Source organism: Bos indicus, chromosome X (assembly GCF_029378745.1).
Source record: "Bos indicus isolate NIAB-ARS_2022 breed Sahiwal x Tharparkar chromosome X, NIAB-ARS_B.indTharparkar_mat_pri_1.0, whole genome shotgun sequence".
Lineage (NCBI taxonomy): Eukaryota > Metazoa > Chordata > Mammalia > Artiodactyla > Bovidae > Bos > Bos indicus.
The window spans coordinates 3391512-3408437 of NC_091789.1; the positions used below are offsets into that span (position 1 = coordinate 3391512).

General features: G+C 39.8%; 1 protein-coding gene across 3 annotated transcripts in view; it reads right to left on the reverse strand.

Annotated features, from left to right (window-relative positions):
* Positions 1 to 16926, reverse strand: part of KIAA1210 (KIAA1210 ortholog) — a 48786-nt gene that overhangs the window by 19895 nt on the left and 11965 nt on the right. For all 3 annotated transcript variants that reach the window (XM_070785432.1, XM_070785433.1, XM_070785431.1), the window contains 3 exons: positions 16261 to 16387; positions 15896 to 16021; positions 12547 to 12690 (listed from right to left, as the gene is read on the reverse strand). In XM_070785432.1, coding sequence (XP_070641533.1) covers positions 12547 to 12690; positions 15896 to 16021; positions 16261 to 16387 — 397 coding nt within the window. The remainder of the gene's footprint in view (positions 1 to 12546; positions 12691 to 15895; positions 16022 to 16260; positions 16388 to 16926) is intronic.

Sequence of the window (16926 nt, forward strand, 5' to 3'; positions counted from 1 at the left end):
GTAAGCTACAAATTTCTATGCAGCAATGGGGAAGTGGGTATTAAGCTCTCTTCTGATATATCAGAGGATTTTTAAGAATATTGTTCTGGGCTTTGGAGACCTATTTGTAAATAATAATGGTGAATTATGAAGTAAGCCATCATGGGCAAAGCAAGAGACATGATAAGGGGAGAACCTTGCAGCAATCTAAATGAACTCTTCATTAGCCAATACAGTGGAATAACTGGAAGCTACTTAACCACCACCATGTTAAATGTTAGCAACACTTATCCTGCAATGGGACTAAAGTTTAGGCAGTTAATCAGCTCAAGCTTTAAGCACCAAAATAACTGATACAGCTCTTTCTCAAGAGTGAAAATGCATGACTTCTTTTCCATACAATTGTTTTTCTCCATAAAAAGCCATATTGAGGAAAAATATTCTACAGACTCATTGGGGAATATGAAGTTGACTCACTGAAGAAGATGAACGGGGTTCGGAAGGTAGCAGGGGTCAGGGAAGCTCTAAGTAGGAGGCTCCTCTGGTCCGAAGATGGGGAAGAAAGAGGGGGCTTTGCTAAACTGGAACTGAAAGGGACAAGGCACACAACTCTTTACCCAAGGAAGTGTGGAAGAAGTAGTCTTAGACAACAAGGCCTTAAGGCAGTCCTTCCCATTCTGCCCCAGGGGTTTTGGAGGAAAAAGTAAGCTTTGGGTCCTTGAGAGATAACATGTATTTCCCTGTGTCACCAGTTGGAGGCAGCAGCTCAGAAAAGAAAGAAGAAAACAGCAAACTTGGAAAGACTGAGAGGGTAGTGTGTGTTAGTCACTCAGTCATGTCCAACTCTTTGTGACCCCATGGACTGTAGCACACCAGGTTCCTCTGTCCATGGAATTATCCAGGCAAGAATACTGGAATGGGTTGCCATTTCCTTCTCCAGGGGATCTTCCCAACCCAGGGATTGAACCCAGCTCTCCTGCATTGCAGGCAGACGCTTTGAGAGGATAGAGATTTGGTCATCTTTAATCTGACTTCTCTATTTGATTTGGTTTTCTGCCTAGCTCCCTACTTGATGCTTAGTGAGAAGGCAGTCGGAGCTGGGTTTGTGGGGAGGCCTTTGGGGATATAAGAGACGGGGGTGTCATAATTTATGAGAAGCTCAGAGAAGCATCCAGGCCAGCACATCTGCTTGGGATGGTGATTAAAGCTCCTTCATGGGATGCTACTGCTGCTGCTATTGCTACTGTTGCTGCCACATGCCCCCTCCTTGTATTCACCCTCCTTAACTAATAAACCAGAGCAATAACTTAGCAGAAATAGCTAAGAAACTCTCATGCTTGGGAGAGCATCAGAGATTAGAATTTCTTCCTGTAAGCCCAACATTTAACCTATAACAACTTGACTCAATTCTTGAATTTACTAATAGAGAGTTTACTACGTTAAGCAAGACAAATGTTTAGACTGATGTTAGGAAATGTTGACTATAAACAGGTTAACTCTATTCATTAATCTATAAAATATATAGTTAGCTTACTCAAAAGAAAGAGAAAACTACCTGTTTTAAAATGTTAATTTTCTTAAGTGTAATCCCCAAGGTAACCACTAAGAAAATAACTTAAAAATATATAAAGAAGGAAATGAGAAGGGAATGAAAATAGTACACTGAAAATTCTAATTAAATCCAAAATAAGGGAGGGCAGTCCTAAGATGGTAGAGGAATAGGACAGGGAGACCACTTTCTCCCCCACAAATTCATTGAAAGAACATTTGAACGCTGAGCAAATTCCACAAAACAACTTCTGAATGCTGGCAGAGGACATCAGGCACCCAGAAAGGCAGCCCATTGTCTTTGAAAGGAGGTAGGACAAAATATAAAAGATAAAAAGAGAGACAAAAGAATTAGGGATGGAGACCCATCCCAGGAAGGGAGTCTTAAAAGAGGAGAATTTTCCAAACACCAGGAAACCCTCTTACCAGCGGGTCTGTGGGGAGTTTTGGAATCTCAGAGGGCAACATAACTGGGAAGAAAAATAAATAAATAAATAAATAAAACCCACAGATTATGTGCCTAACGGCAACTCCCAGCAGAGAAGTAGCCCAGATGCTCACATCCACCACCAGCAAGCAGGGAGCTGAACAGGGAGGCCCGGGCTGCATTGCTCAGGGTAAGGACTGGGCCTGAATGCCCTGAGGGCAATCTGAGGGAGCTAACATGAAATAGTAACCCAAACTGTGGGATAGCCAGAGAGAGAGAGAGAACTATCCTGCGAAAAGCCCTAAACTAAGGCACTGCCAGGCCCATTCACAGAGCAAAGGACTGAGCAAATCCCAGAGGACAGCTAGCTGGCTGCAGACCAGCCCATCCCCCGCCAGAGGCAGGGAGGCAAGCAGGGGGCAGCCAGAGCTGGAAGGTGAGAGGCAAACTCGGCCCCAGAGGCGGCATTCTCTACCAAACTGCGAGCAGGCTCCCAGTTGCTAACCAAGACTTCCTGGGATTCTGGATGACTGACATCCGCCTGGAGGGTCACAGCCACAGATCAGCTCCCCAGAAGAGACACACGACACACCTGAGACGGTGTACCTGGGAAACCAAGCGGCTGGGACGGGGGAGGCGATAGGACTCATCTCCCCACCTGGGGAGAGTGCGCTCACCAAGCACCTGGTCGCCTGAGCTGCTTGGACCTGGGAAGGGCACAAAACGCAGGCCCAACTGAATCTGCACCTTTGTGGAGTACCCAAGAACCCGAACCTGAGTGGCTTAGACCTGGGCAGTGCACACAACCCAGGGCCCGCTTTAGACAGTTCCCCTGCAGAGCAACCTGGAGCCTGAGCAATGTAGACTGGGAAAGTGCACACGCTGTGAGCGGGGGCAAACCCAGTGTGGCCCAGACATTGCAAGCACTCCCCACACATGCCAGTGATATTTGTTTGCAGTGTTCCTCCCTACCCACTGAACAAGTGAGACTAAATAAGTGACCACCTTTGCCCCTTTGTGTCAGGGCAGAAATTAGACATTGAAGAGACCTGCAAACAGAAGAAGCCAAAATAAACAGAGGGAACCACTTTGGAAGTGACAGGTGCAACAGATTAAAACCCTGTAGTTAGCACCGATTACACTGGAAGGGGCCTAGAGACATTGAGCGGAGAAGGCAATGGCACCCCACTCCAGTACTCTTGCCTGGAAAATCCCACGGACGGAGGAGCCTGGTAGGCTGCAGTCCATGGGGTCGCTAAGAGTCGGACACAACTGACCGACTTCACTATCACTTTTCACTTTCATGCATTGGAGAAGGAAATGACAACCCACTCCAGTGTTCTTGCCTGGAGAATCCCAGGGACGGGGGAGCCTGGTGGGCTGCCATCTATGGGGTCGCTCAGAGTCGGACATGACTGAAGCGACTTAGCAGCAGCAGCAGAGACATTGAGAAGTACAAGCTGGAACAAGGAACTATCTGAAACTGAACTGACCACACACTGCCACAACAGGTGCAGAGAAATTCCTAGATATATTTTTACTATTATAATTTTTTAATTAATTTTTTTTATTTTTAAGTCCTCTATTACTCCTTTAATTTTCATTTTTATAACCTACTATTACCTTGCAAAAAAGACCCTAGTTTTAAAGCAAACTTCATATATTTTTTTATAATTTTTATGATTTTGTTTTGTTTTTGTTTTTTAATATTGTATTTTTGAGAGTCTAACCTCTACTCTAGATTTTTAATCTTTGTTTTTTGGTATTTTTTATCAATTTTGTACCTTTAAGAATCCAATCTTCCATACCCATTTTTACTTAGGAGTGTGATTACTGGCCCGATTACTCTCTCCCCCTTTTGACTCTCCTTTTTCTTCTCCAGGTCACCTCTATCTCCCCTCTCCCTTTTCTCTTCCCTACCCAACTCTGTGAATCTCTGTGTGTTCCAGGCTGTGGAGAACACTTAGGGAACTGATTACTCTCTAGATCTGTCTTTCTCCTTTTGATTCCCTCTTTTGTCCTCCTGGTCACCTCTATCTCCTCCCTCCCTCTTCTCTTCTCTATGTAACTCCATGAACCTCTCTGAGGGTTCCAGACTGTGGAGAGCATATAAGGAATTGATTACTGGCTAGACTGCTCCTGCCTCTTTTGATTCCCCCTCTTCTCCTCCTGGTCACCTCTATCTCCTTCCTCCCTCTTCTCTTCTCCATGTAACTCTGTGAACCTCTCTGGGTGTCCCTCACTGTGGAGAATTTTTTCACCATTGACCTAGATGTTTTATCATCAGTGCTGTATGGATGGAGAAGTCTTGAGGCTACTGTAATAATAAGACTGAAAACCAGAGGCAGGAGGCTTAAGCCCCAAACCTTTGAACACCAGAGAACTCCTGACTCCAGGGAACATTATTCGATAAGAGATCATCCAAAAGCCTCCATACCTACACTGAAACCAAGCATCACCCAAGAGCCAACAAGTTCCAGAGCAAGACATACCACACAAATTCTTCAGCAACACAGGAACTGAGCTTCAATATACAGGCTGCCCAAAGTCACACCAAACCCACAGACATCTCAAAACTCACTACTGGACACTTCATTGCACTCCAGAGAGAAGAAATCCAGCTCCACCCACCAGAACACCAATGCAAGCTTCTCTAACCAGGAAACCTTGACAAGCCACTCGTCCAACCCCACCCACAGGAGGGAACCTCTATAATAAAGAGGAACCACAAACTGCCAGAATACAGAAAGGCCACCCCAAACACAGCAATATAAACAAGATGAAAAGGCAGAGAAATATCCAGCAGGGAAAGGAACAGGATAAATGCCCACGAAACCAAACAAAAGAGGAAGAGATAGGGAGTCTACCTGAAAAAGAATTCATAATAATGATAGTAAAAATGATCCAAAATCTTGAAAACAAAATGGAGTTACAGATAAATCTGGAGACAAGGATTGAGAAAATGCAAGAAATGTTTAACAAGGACCTAGAAGAAACAAAAAAGAGTCAATCAATAATGAATAATGCAATAAATGAGATCAAAAACACTCTGGAGGGAACCAACAGTAGAGTAACAGAGACAGAAGATAGGATAAGTGAGGTAGAAGATTGAATGGTAGAAATGCATTAAGCAGAGAAGAAAAAGGAATTAAATGAGGACAACCTCAGGGACCTCTGGGACAATGTTAAATGCCCCAACATTTGAATCATAGGCATCCCAGAAGAAGATAAAAAGAAAGGCCATGAGAAAACACTTGAGATAATAGTTGAAAACTTCCCTAAAATGCGGAAGGAAATAGTCACCCAAGTCCAAGAAACCCAGAGAGTCCCAAACAGGATAAACCCAAGGCAAAACACCCCAAGACACATATTAATCAAATTAACAAAGATCAAACACAAATAACAAATATTAAAAGCAGCAAGGGAAAAACAACAAATAACATACAAGGGGATTCCCATAAGGATAATAGCTGATCTTTCAATAGAAATTCTTCAGGCCAGAAGGGAATGGCAGGACATAATTAAAATGATGAAAGAAAATAACCTACAGCCCAGATTACTGTACCCAGCAAGGATCTCATTCAAATATGAAGGAGAAATCAAAAGCTTTACAGACAAGCAAAAGCTGAGAGAATTCAGCACCACCAAACCAGCTCTCCAAAAATGCTAAAGGATCTTCTCTAGACAGGAAACACAGAAAAAGTGTATAAGTTCGAACCCAAAACAACAAAGTAAATGGCAACGGGATCATACTTATCAATAATTACCTTAAATGTAAATGGGTTGAATGTCCCAACCAAAAGACAAAGACTGGCTGAATGGATACAAAAACAAGACCCCTGTATATACTGTCTACAAGAGACCCACCTCAAAACAAGGGACACATACAGACTGAAAGTGAAGGGCTGGAAAAAGATATTTCATGCAAATGGAGACCAAAAGAAAGCAGGAGTAGCAATACTCATATCAGAAAAAATAGACTTTAAAATAAAGGCTGTGAAAAGAGACAAAGAAGGACACTACATAATGATCAAAGGATCAATCCAAGAAGAAGATATAAGAATTATAAATATATATGCACCCAACATAGGAGCACCGCAATATGTAAGGCAAATGCTAACAAGTATGAAAGGGGAAATTAACAATAACACAATAATAGTGGGAGACTTTAATACCCCACTCACACCTATGGATAGATGAACTAAATAGAAAATTAACAAGGAAACACAAACTTTAAATGATACAATGGACCAGGTAGACCTAATTGATATCTATAGGACATTTCACCCCAAAACAATGAATTTCACCTTTTTCTCAAGTGTGCATGGAACCTTCTCCAGGATAGATCACATCCTGGACCATAAATCTAGGCTTGGTAAATTTTAAAAAATTGAAATCATTCCAAGCATCTTTTCTGACCACAATGCAGTAAGATTAGATGTCAATCACAGGAAAAAAAAAAAAAAAAACTATTAAAAAGTCCAACATAGGGAGGCTGAAAAACACGCTTCTGAATAACCAACAAATCACAGAAGAAATAAAAAAAGAAATCAAAATATGCATAGAAATGAATGAAAATGAAAACACAACAACCCAAAACCTATGAGACACTATAAAAGCAGTGCAAAGGGGAAGGTTCATAGCAATACAGGCTTACCTCAAGAAACAAGAAAAAAGTCAAATAAATAACCTAACTCTACACCTAAAGCAATTAGAAAAGGAAGAAATGAAGAACCCCAGGGTTAGTAGAAGGAAAGAAATCTTAAAGATTAGGGCAGAAATTAATGCAAAAGAAACGAAAGACCATAGCAAAAATCAACAAAGCTAAAAGCTTGTTCTTTGAGAAGATAAATAAAAGACAAACCACTAGCCAGATTCATCAAGAAACAAAGGGAGAAGAATCAAATCAACAAAATTAGAAATGAAAATGGAGAGATCACAACAGGCAACACAGAAATACAAAGGATCATGAGACTACTATCAGCAACTATATGCCAATAAAATGGACAACTTGGAAGAAATGGACAAATTCTTAGAAAAGTATAACTTTCCAAAACTGAGCCAGGAAGAAATAGAAAATCTTAACAGAGTCATCACAAGCACAGAAATCAAAACTGTAATCAGAAATCTTCCAGCAAACAAAAGCCCAGGACCAGATGGCTTCACAACTGAATTCTACCAAAAATTTAGAGAAGAGCTAACACCTATCTTACTCAAACTCTTCCAGAAAGTTGCAGAGGAAGGTAAACTTCCAAACTCATTCTATGAGACCACCATCATCCTAATACCAAAACCAGACAAAGATGCCACAAAAAATAAAACTACAGGCCAATATCACTGATGAACATAGATGCAAAAATCATTAACAAAATCCTAGCAAACAGAATCCAATAACATGTTAAAAAGATCATACATCATGTCCGAGTGGTCTTTATCCCAGGGATGCAAGGATTCTTTAATATCCACAAATCAATCAATGTAATACACCACATTAACAAATTGAAAGATAAAAGCTATATGACTATCTCAATAGATGCAGAGAAAGCCTTTGACAAAATTCAACATCCATTTATGAGAAAACCCCTCCAGAAAGCAGGAATAGAAGGAACATACCTCAACATAATAAAAGCTATATATGACAAACCCACAGCAAACATTATCCTCAATGGTGAAAACTTGAAAGCATTTCCCCTAAAGTCAGGAACAAGAGAAGGGTGCCCAGTCTCACCACCACTATTTCAAAACATAGTTTTGGAAGTTTTGGGCACAGCAATCAGAGCAGAAAAAGAAATAAAAGGAATCCAGATTAGAAAAAAAGAAGTAAATCTCTCACTGTTTGCAGATGACATGATTCTCTACAGAGAAAACCCTAAAGACTCCACCAGAAAATTACTAGAGCTAATCAATGCATATAGTAAAGTTGCAGGATATAAAATTAACACACAGAAATCCTTTGCATTCCTATACACTAGTAATGAGAAAACAGAAAGAGAAATTAATGAAACAATTCCATTCACCATTGCAACGAAAAGAATAAAATACTTAGGAATATATCTACCTAAAGAAACAAAAGACCTATATATAGAAAACTATAAAACACTGATGAAAGAAATCAAAGAGGACACTAATAAATGGAGAAATATACCATGTTCATGGATTGGAAGAATCAATATAATGAAAATGATTATACTACCTAAAGCAATCTATAGATTCGATGCAATCCCTATCAACCTACCAATGGTATTTTTCACAGAACTAGAACAAATAATTTCACAATTTGTATGGAAATACAAAAAACCTCGAATAGCCAAAGCAATCTTGAGAAAGAAGAATGGAACTGGAGGAATCAACCTGCCTGACTTCAGGTTATACTACAAAGCCACAGTCATCAAGACACACGCTGGTACTGGCACAAAGACAAAAATATAGATCAATGAAACAAAATAGAAAGCCCAGAGATAAATCCACGCACCTATGGACACCTTATCTTTGACAAAAGAGGCAAGAATATACAATGGAGAAAAGACAATCTCTTTAACAAGTGGTGCTGGGGAAACTGGTCAACCACTTGTAAAAGAATGAAACTAGAACACTTTCTAACACCATACACAAAAATAAACTCAAAGTGGATTAAAGATCTAAACGCAAGACCAAAAACTATAAAACTCCTAGAGGAGAACATAGGCAAAACACTCTCTGACATAAATCACAGCAGGATCCTCTATGATCCACCTCCCAGAATATTGGAAATAAAAGCAAAAATAAACAAATGGCACCTAATTAAAATTAAAAGCTTCTGCACAACAAAGGAAACTATAAGCAAGGTGAAAAGACAGCCTTCAGAATGGGAGAAAATAACAGCAAACAAAGCAATGGACAAAGAATTAATCTCAAAAATATACAAGCCACTCCTGTAGCTCAATTCCAGAAAAATAAACGACCCAATCAAAAAATGGGCCAAAGAACTAAACAGACATTTCCCCAAAGAAGACATCAGATGGCTAACAAACACATGAAAAGATGCTCAACATCACTCATTATCAGAGAAATGCAAATCTAAACCACAATGAGGTACCATCTCACACTGGTCAGAATGGCTGCTATCCAAAAATCTACAAGCAATAAATGCTGGAGTGGGTGTGGAGAAAAGGGAACCCTCTTACACTGTTGGTGGGAATGCAAGCTGGTACAGCCACTATGGAGAACAGTGTGGAAGATTCCTTAAAACACTGGAAATAGAACTGCCATACAACCCAGCAATCCCACTGCTGGGCATACACACCAAGGAAACCAGAATTGAAAGAGACACGTACACGTGCCACAATGTTCATTGCAGCACTGTTTATAATAGCCAGGACACGGAAGCAACCTAGATGTCCATCAGCAGACAAATGGATAAGAAAGCTGTGGCACATATACCCAATGGAATATTACTCGGCCATTAAAAAGAATACATTTGAATCAGTTCTAATGAGGTGGATGAAACTGGAGCTTATTATACAGAGTGAAGTAAGCCAGAAAGAAAAACACCAATATAGTATGCTGCTGCTGCTGCTGCTAAGTCACTTAAGTTGTATATGGAATTTAGAAAGATGGTAATGATAACCTTATATGCAAGACAGCAAAAGAGACACAGATGTATAAAACAGTCTTTTGGACTTTGTGGGAGGAGGTGAGGGTTGGATGATCTGAGAGAACAGCATTGAAACATGTATACTATCATATGTGAAACAGATCACCAGTCCAGGTTCGATGCATGAGACAGGGTTCTCAGGGCTGGTACACTGGGATGACCTAGAGGGATGGGATGGGGAGGGAGGTGGGAAGGCGGTTCAGGATGGGGAACACATGTAAACCCATGGCTGATTCACGTCAATGTATGGCAAAAACCACTACAGTATTGTAAAGTAATTAGCCTCCAATTAAAATAAATACATTTTTTTAAAATCCAAAATAAGATAGTAATGGAAGAACCGAGGTACAAAAAAGAGCTAAACAGCAGAAGTCCTTCATTATTAGTAATTACTATGAGTGTAAATTAATTAAACTCTCCAATCAAAAGGCAGAAATTAGCAAGATGAATTTTAAAAACATGATCTATTTGCATGCTGTCTACAAGAAACTCACTTTAGATCCAAAAACAAACAAGTTGAAAGTGAAAGGATGATTAAAGGGATTCCAAGAAAATGATAACCAAAAGAGAGCTAGGGTGACTATACTAAAATCAAACAAAACAGATTTCAAGTCAAAATTGTTATAGGAGACAAAGATGGACATTATACATTGATAAACGGGTCAATCCATCAGGAAGATAGAACAGTCATAAACAAAACAACAGACCCCCCTCCAAAAAAAAACAGACCTACTCCTGAATACATGAAGCAAAAATTGACAGAATTGAAGGAGGAAATGGACAGTTATACAATAATAGAGATGTCAGTATCCCACTTTCAATAATGAATAAACATCTAGACAGAAGATCAATAAGGAAATAGAGAACTTGAAACAATAATACAAACCTAACATATATATATATATATATATATATATATATATATTTGTATGTATAATATTCCATTCAAAAAGAGCATATGTATTCTTCTGAAATGCACATGAACATTCTCCTGTGTAAACCATATGCTAGGCTACAAAATAAGTCTTAATAAATTTTAAAAGATTAAAACCATGCAAAATATCTTCTCTGATCACAACAGAACAAAACTACACAATCAATAACAGAAGGAAGACTGGAAAATTCACAAATAGGTGGAAATTAGACAACATACCCTTAAGCAATGAATGGGTCAAAGAAGAAATCAAAAGGAAAGTTAGAAAATACTTTGACATGAATTAATACTAAAACACAACATAAACTTATATGGTACAGCAAAAACAGTCTTTAGAAATGCATAGCTGTATATGCTTGTTAAAAAAAGAAGCTCTCAAATCACTACCCTAATGTTCCACCTTACTGCTAAGTCACTTCAGTCATGTCCGACTCTGTGCGACCCCATAGATGGCAGCCCACCAGGCTCTGCTGTCCCTGGGATTCTCCAGGCAAGAACACTAGAGTGGGTTGCCATTTCCTTCTCCAGTGCATGAAAGTGAAAAGTGAAAGTGAAGTCGCTCAGTCATGTCTGACTCTTCGCGACCCCATGGACTGAAGCCTACCAGGCTCCTCCACCCATGGGATTTTCCAGGCAAGAGTACTGGAGTGGGTTGCCATTGCCTTCTCCTATTCCACCTTAAGGAACCCAGAAAGATGAAACTAAACCCAAAGCTAGAAAGAGGAAGGAAATAATAGAGATTAAAGCAGAGATAATGAAATAGGGAATAGAAAAACAATATGGAAAATCAATGAAACCAAAAGTCTATCCTTTAAAAAGTAAAACAAAATGGACAAATCTTTAGCTAGATTGATTAAGAAAAAATAAGACACAAATTATTAAAATCAGAATTGAAAGGAAACAATTACTACCAACCTTACAGAAATAAAAAGGATTATAAAACAGTACTATGAATACTTGTGTAGATAGCCTAAATGAAATGGATAAATTCCCAGACACATCCAAATTACTAAAATTGAATAAAAAAATAATGGAAAACCTGAATACACCTATAGCAACAGATTGAATCAGTAATCAAAACCTCAAAACAATGAAAAAACCAGGACCAGATGGCTTCACTGGTGAATTCTACCAAACTTTTAAATAATAATACCAATCCTTCACAAATATTTCAAAACACATATAAGAGGGAACACTTTCTGATTCTACGAGGCAAGCATTACCAGGACTCCAAAGCCAGATAAAGGCATCACAAGAAATGAATGGTATAACCTAAATCCCTCATGAATACACATGCAAAATACTAACAAACCAAATCCAACAGCATTTTAAGGGCAATTATACATGATGAGTAACTGGGATTTACCCAAGAATTAGGAGGTTTAACATATGAAAATCACTGTATAATATATGAAAATCAAATGTAATATACCATATTGAAAGAATGAAGGAAAAATAATATGATCATCATGATTGATGTGGAAAAAGCCAATCCAATTAACCACAGTTCCATTCACAGTTTGTGAATGGAGGTGTTAATGAGGACGGTCTACTGATTTTCCTATTGTTGATGGGTATTGTTGGCTGGCCAAAGCTAGATGCATGAAATACACATACATGCCCTCTCATGTCAAATGATTTTTCATACAGATATGTGTTTATCAAACCATACTATATGCCCTAACCTTTGGTATTTTTGGCATTTGAAATTGTAGAGGCTTTACTTACATAAAAATCTCTATTAGTTTTCTTCATGAAAGAACTGAAAACATCCACAATCTTATTTTTTCCAAAAATACTGTCTCCCATACCTTATAAATTACAGTGCTGATTATTTGGTTTTTAGAATTGGACAGAAAATGTAAACCAACAGGCAAATCAAAAGCCAAAAATGGCGGCTCCTTCCCCAAACATCCCCTTAGTATTGAGCTACAGCAGGAAAAAAGAAAGGTAAGAAGAAATAATGCCTCTGACTTGTGCACCCACCGCCCTTAACCTGCAATTTTGGCTGGAACTAACACTCACCTCCTTGCTTGTCAAGATGTTGTATGATGAACTCTTCTTAGGTGACTCATAATTAACAGACATTTCTTCAAGATCCTTAGAGATGGAGTCAGATCGAATGAGATGTGAGCTGATGCTGGGTTGGCATGGATGCAGTAGTGGAATCTGTCAAGGAAGAGTATAGAAAGAAAAAGTTAAAAACTGTGTGCCTTCCCCCAAATTACCTGTCGCTCAAAGGTTGAAGGGTTAAGAACCCTAAGTGGGAAAAAAAAAAAAAAAAAAAAAAACGAGCCAAGGAAAGAATCTCCTACTTCCTTGTCTTCACTTCTAGTACCTACACAAACCAATAGCCTGGGTTCACACTCTGGGTTGCTGCACACTTTTGCCAATCGCAAAGACAGAAACTTCAAATTGCTTCCTTGCTCAAAACCAGAACCCTGGTGTTATCTCCTACTGATGCCAACTAGAAATCTTATTTGAGTCCGATCTTTGTTTTGATTTTGTCTTATCTTTGGAAGTCCAGATCTTGGGGAGATGAGTCTTTGGGTTATGTTCTGGGCTTGGCATCCAGGCTACAATCTTTATTTCTATCATTCTCTCTGTCCAGGAATCGTCTGGATGGAATCTTGACTGTGTTGGTTGCTTATCTTAAGCCTGTTGAGACTGATTTTCTGGCAATTTTAGAAAATCTACACAACTATTCCTGGTTAGAACTGGATGACTAGTTTTCTGAAGGGGATAAAAATTGTTCATTTGGTTTTACCTTGAGCTTCAGCAGACTGATTTAGTTGATTCCAGTTAGGAGTTCATGTTATACTTGAATTTGAGGCACTGGCCCCTGCCATGATCCTCTTGATGTGTATCAGAATCCCTGATTTTATCTTTTTAACAAATACTGGCTAAGCATGTACAATGTGCCACACCATTCTAGGCACTGGGTCTATAGCAATAAACAAAACAAAATCCTTGTTGACATGGAGCTGACATGCTTGATTCTGTCATAGGCTCTGCTCCTGCTCAGGACAGATGGATGTCAAACTCTCAAAGCCAAAGAAAAGGAGCCACATTGAGTTTCTGTCTGTGGAGTACTCCTGGCCAACATCTACGTTGCCCTCTTATGACTACTAGGCCCCACTGGTGGTTCTTAACAACAGACCTCGGGGATTAACAATCCCAAAGCACAATTGTACTAATAATCACTGTAATAATGGCAGTGATTATTATTTATCCTGTTAATATAATTAATATAATACAGAATATTATATTATTCCATAAAAGTTAACTTTTACGGAAGGCTTTACTTGGCTTTTGTTGTTCACTCACTAAGTTGTGTCTGACTCTTCGCAACCCCATGGAATGCAGCACACCAGCCTTCCCTGTCCTTCACTATCACCTGAAGTTTGCAAAAACTCGTGTCCATTGAGTCCATGATGCCATCCAACCATCTCATTCTCTGTCGCCCTCTTCTCCCCCTGCCCTCAATCTTTCCCAGCATCAGGGTCTTTTCACATGAGTCAGCCCTTTGCATGAGGTGGCCAAAGTACTGGAGCTTCAGCTTCAGCATCAGTCCTTCCAATGAATATTCAGGGTTGATTTCCTTTAGGATTCACTGGTTTGATCTTGCAGTCCAAGGGACTTTCAAGAGTCTTCTCTAACATGACAGTTCAAAAGTATCGATTCTTTGGCTCTCAGCCTTCTTTATGGTCCAACTTTCACAATCCATACATGACTACTGGACAAACCAAATAGCTTTGACTAGACAGACTTTTGTCAGCAAAGTGATGTCTCTGCTTTTTAATATGCTGTCTAGGTTTGTCATAGCTTTCCTTCCAAGGAGCAAGTGTCTTTTAATTTCATGGCTGTAGTTACTGTCCACAGTGATTTTGGAGCCCAAGGAAATAAAGACTGTCACTCTTTCCATTTTTTCCCTCAGCAGTATGTGAACTGAAAAATTCCAGATGTTCAAGCTGGATTTAGCAAAGACAGAGGAACCAGAGATCAAATTGCCAACATCCATTGGATTATAGAAAAAAGCAAGAGAATTACAGAAAGACATCTACTTCTGCTTCACTGAACACTCAAAAGCCTTTGACTGTGTGGATCACAACAAACTGTGGAAAATTCTTAAAGAAATGGAAATACCAGACCACCTTACCTGTCTTCTGAGAAACCTGTATGAAGGTCAAGAAGCAACAGGTAGATCTGGGAACAATACATCAAGGCTGCATATTGTCACCCTGCTTATTTAACTTATATGCAGAGTACATAGTGTGAAATTCCGGATTTAACTTATATGCAGAGTACATAGTGTGAAATTCCAGGCTGTTGAAGCCTAGCTTGAAGGATTTTGAGCATGGCCTTTCTAGCAGGTGAAATGCGTACTACTGGTGTGGTAGTTTGAACCTTCTTTGGCATTGCTCTTCTTTGGAATTGGAATGAAAACTGACCTTTTCCAGTCCTATGGCCACTGCTGAGTTTTCCAAATTTGCTGGCATAATGAGTGCAACACTTTCACAGTATCATCTTTTAGGATCTGAAATAGCTCAATTGGAATTCTATCACCTCCACTAGCTTTGTTCATAGTAATGCTTCCTAAGGCCCACTTGACTTCACACTCCAGGATATCTATCTATCTTTAGGTGATAGATGATAACGCCAATGTGGTTACCATCGTGGTTACCTAAGACCTTGTTTGTACAGTTCTTCTGTGTATTCTTGCCACCTCTTCTTAATATTTTCTGCTTCTGTTAGGTCCATACCATTTCTGTCCTTTATTGTGCCCATCTTTGTATGAAATATTCCCTTGGTATCGCTAATTTTCTTGAAGAGATCTCTAGTCTTTCCCATTCTATTGTTTTCCTCTATTTCTTTGCATTGATCACGAGGAAGGCTTTCTTATCTCTCCTTGCTATTCTCTGGAACTCTGCATTCAGATGGATATATCTTTCCCTTTCTCCCTTACCTTTCCCTTCTCTTCTTTCCTCAGCTATTTGTGAGGTTTCCTCAGACAATGGAGACTAAAGATGTGCCCTCCTTCCTGTTGAGGCAGGGCCAGAGAATTTCAACACCTTAGAGACTGGGCTAATGGAAAGGCTAATAGGTTGGAGGTCGACACATTTGAGTCAGAGTTCCAGGGCTACCACTAACTATACGGTCAGCTGGAACAATTTCTTTAATCTCTCTGAGTCTTTATTCAATCCTCACAGACAACCCCTTGAACTAGATATTTATATTATACCCATTATAGATGAAGAAAGGAAGGCTCAGAGAGATTAAGTAATCAGCCCAATGTCACAGGGCCAATAAATAGTAGAGCAGGGATTCAAGCATAGGTCTGCCTGTTTGACTTTGAACAATTCTACTTTATTACCTCAGTGGTCTTGTAGCGTGCAACATGGAATTCACTTCTGGCTGCACCTCTTGGCACAGTTCCAAACATAGCTTCAGGCATGCTACCAGTCCCAGCTCTAGGCAGAGTAGTAGAAATATGAGATCTCTGTGGAAGAAAGAAAAAACATGGGGGTTGGAATGCCTGCACATTAATGTCACCATTATAATACTCAGAGCATTTTCGGGGTGCATAAAGAGAAGTGAAGATGGTGATCCTGGCCAATACTGTGTGTCAGGCACTAGGGAAGCACATCATATACTTAGATATTCTCTTATCCAGTGTTTACAACAGTGGGGGTGGAATCAGGAGTCCAAGTATGAGCTGATGCTCCAGTTCGCCATTACCTGCAAAGGTCTGCCTCTTGGGATCTCTGGAGAGGGGTACAGCTTCCTTTCTGATCTTTCAGGGTCAGGCTCCAACATAAAGATGCTGTCATGAGACAGGGCTCTGATCCCCATTCTGCTCTTGGCCCTGGCCAGGAAGGAAAAAGTCTTATGAAAGCAGCCAAGGGAACCAAAGATACATGTGTGTCTATACTATGGCCTACCACAGACACCTCAGAAGCATATGTGCTGACACACACAGTCTTCCATGAGATACTGAGTGAGGAAAATAAAGAATAGTATGGTCCCATTTAATACATATACATATATGACATGGGCTTCCCAGGTGGCGCTAGTGGTAAAGAGCTCACCTGCCAGTTCAGGAGACATAAGGGACTCCGGTTCAATCCTTGGGTTTGCAAGATCCCCTGAAGGAGGGCATGGCAACCCACTCCAGTATTCTTGCCTGGAGAATCTTATATACAGATGAACCTGGCAGGCTATATATAGTCCATGGGGTCACAAAGAGTCAGACATGAATGAAGTGACTGAGCACACATATATTACATACATATATAGTTTCTGATCATAGAGAAAAGTCTGGAAGGATATCCACCAAATTGTTAGCAGTGTTTCCCTCTGAGGAATGGCACTAGGAACAGCAGGAGTACTTTCATTTTATACTCT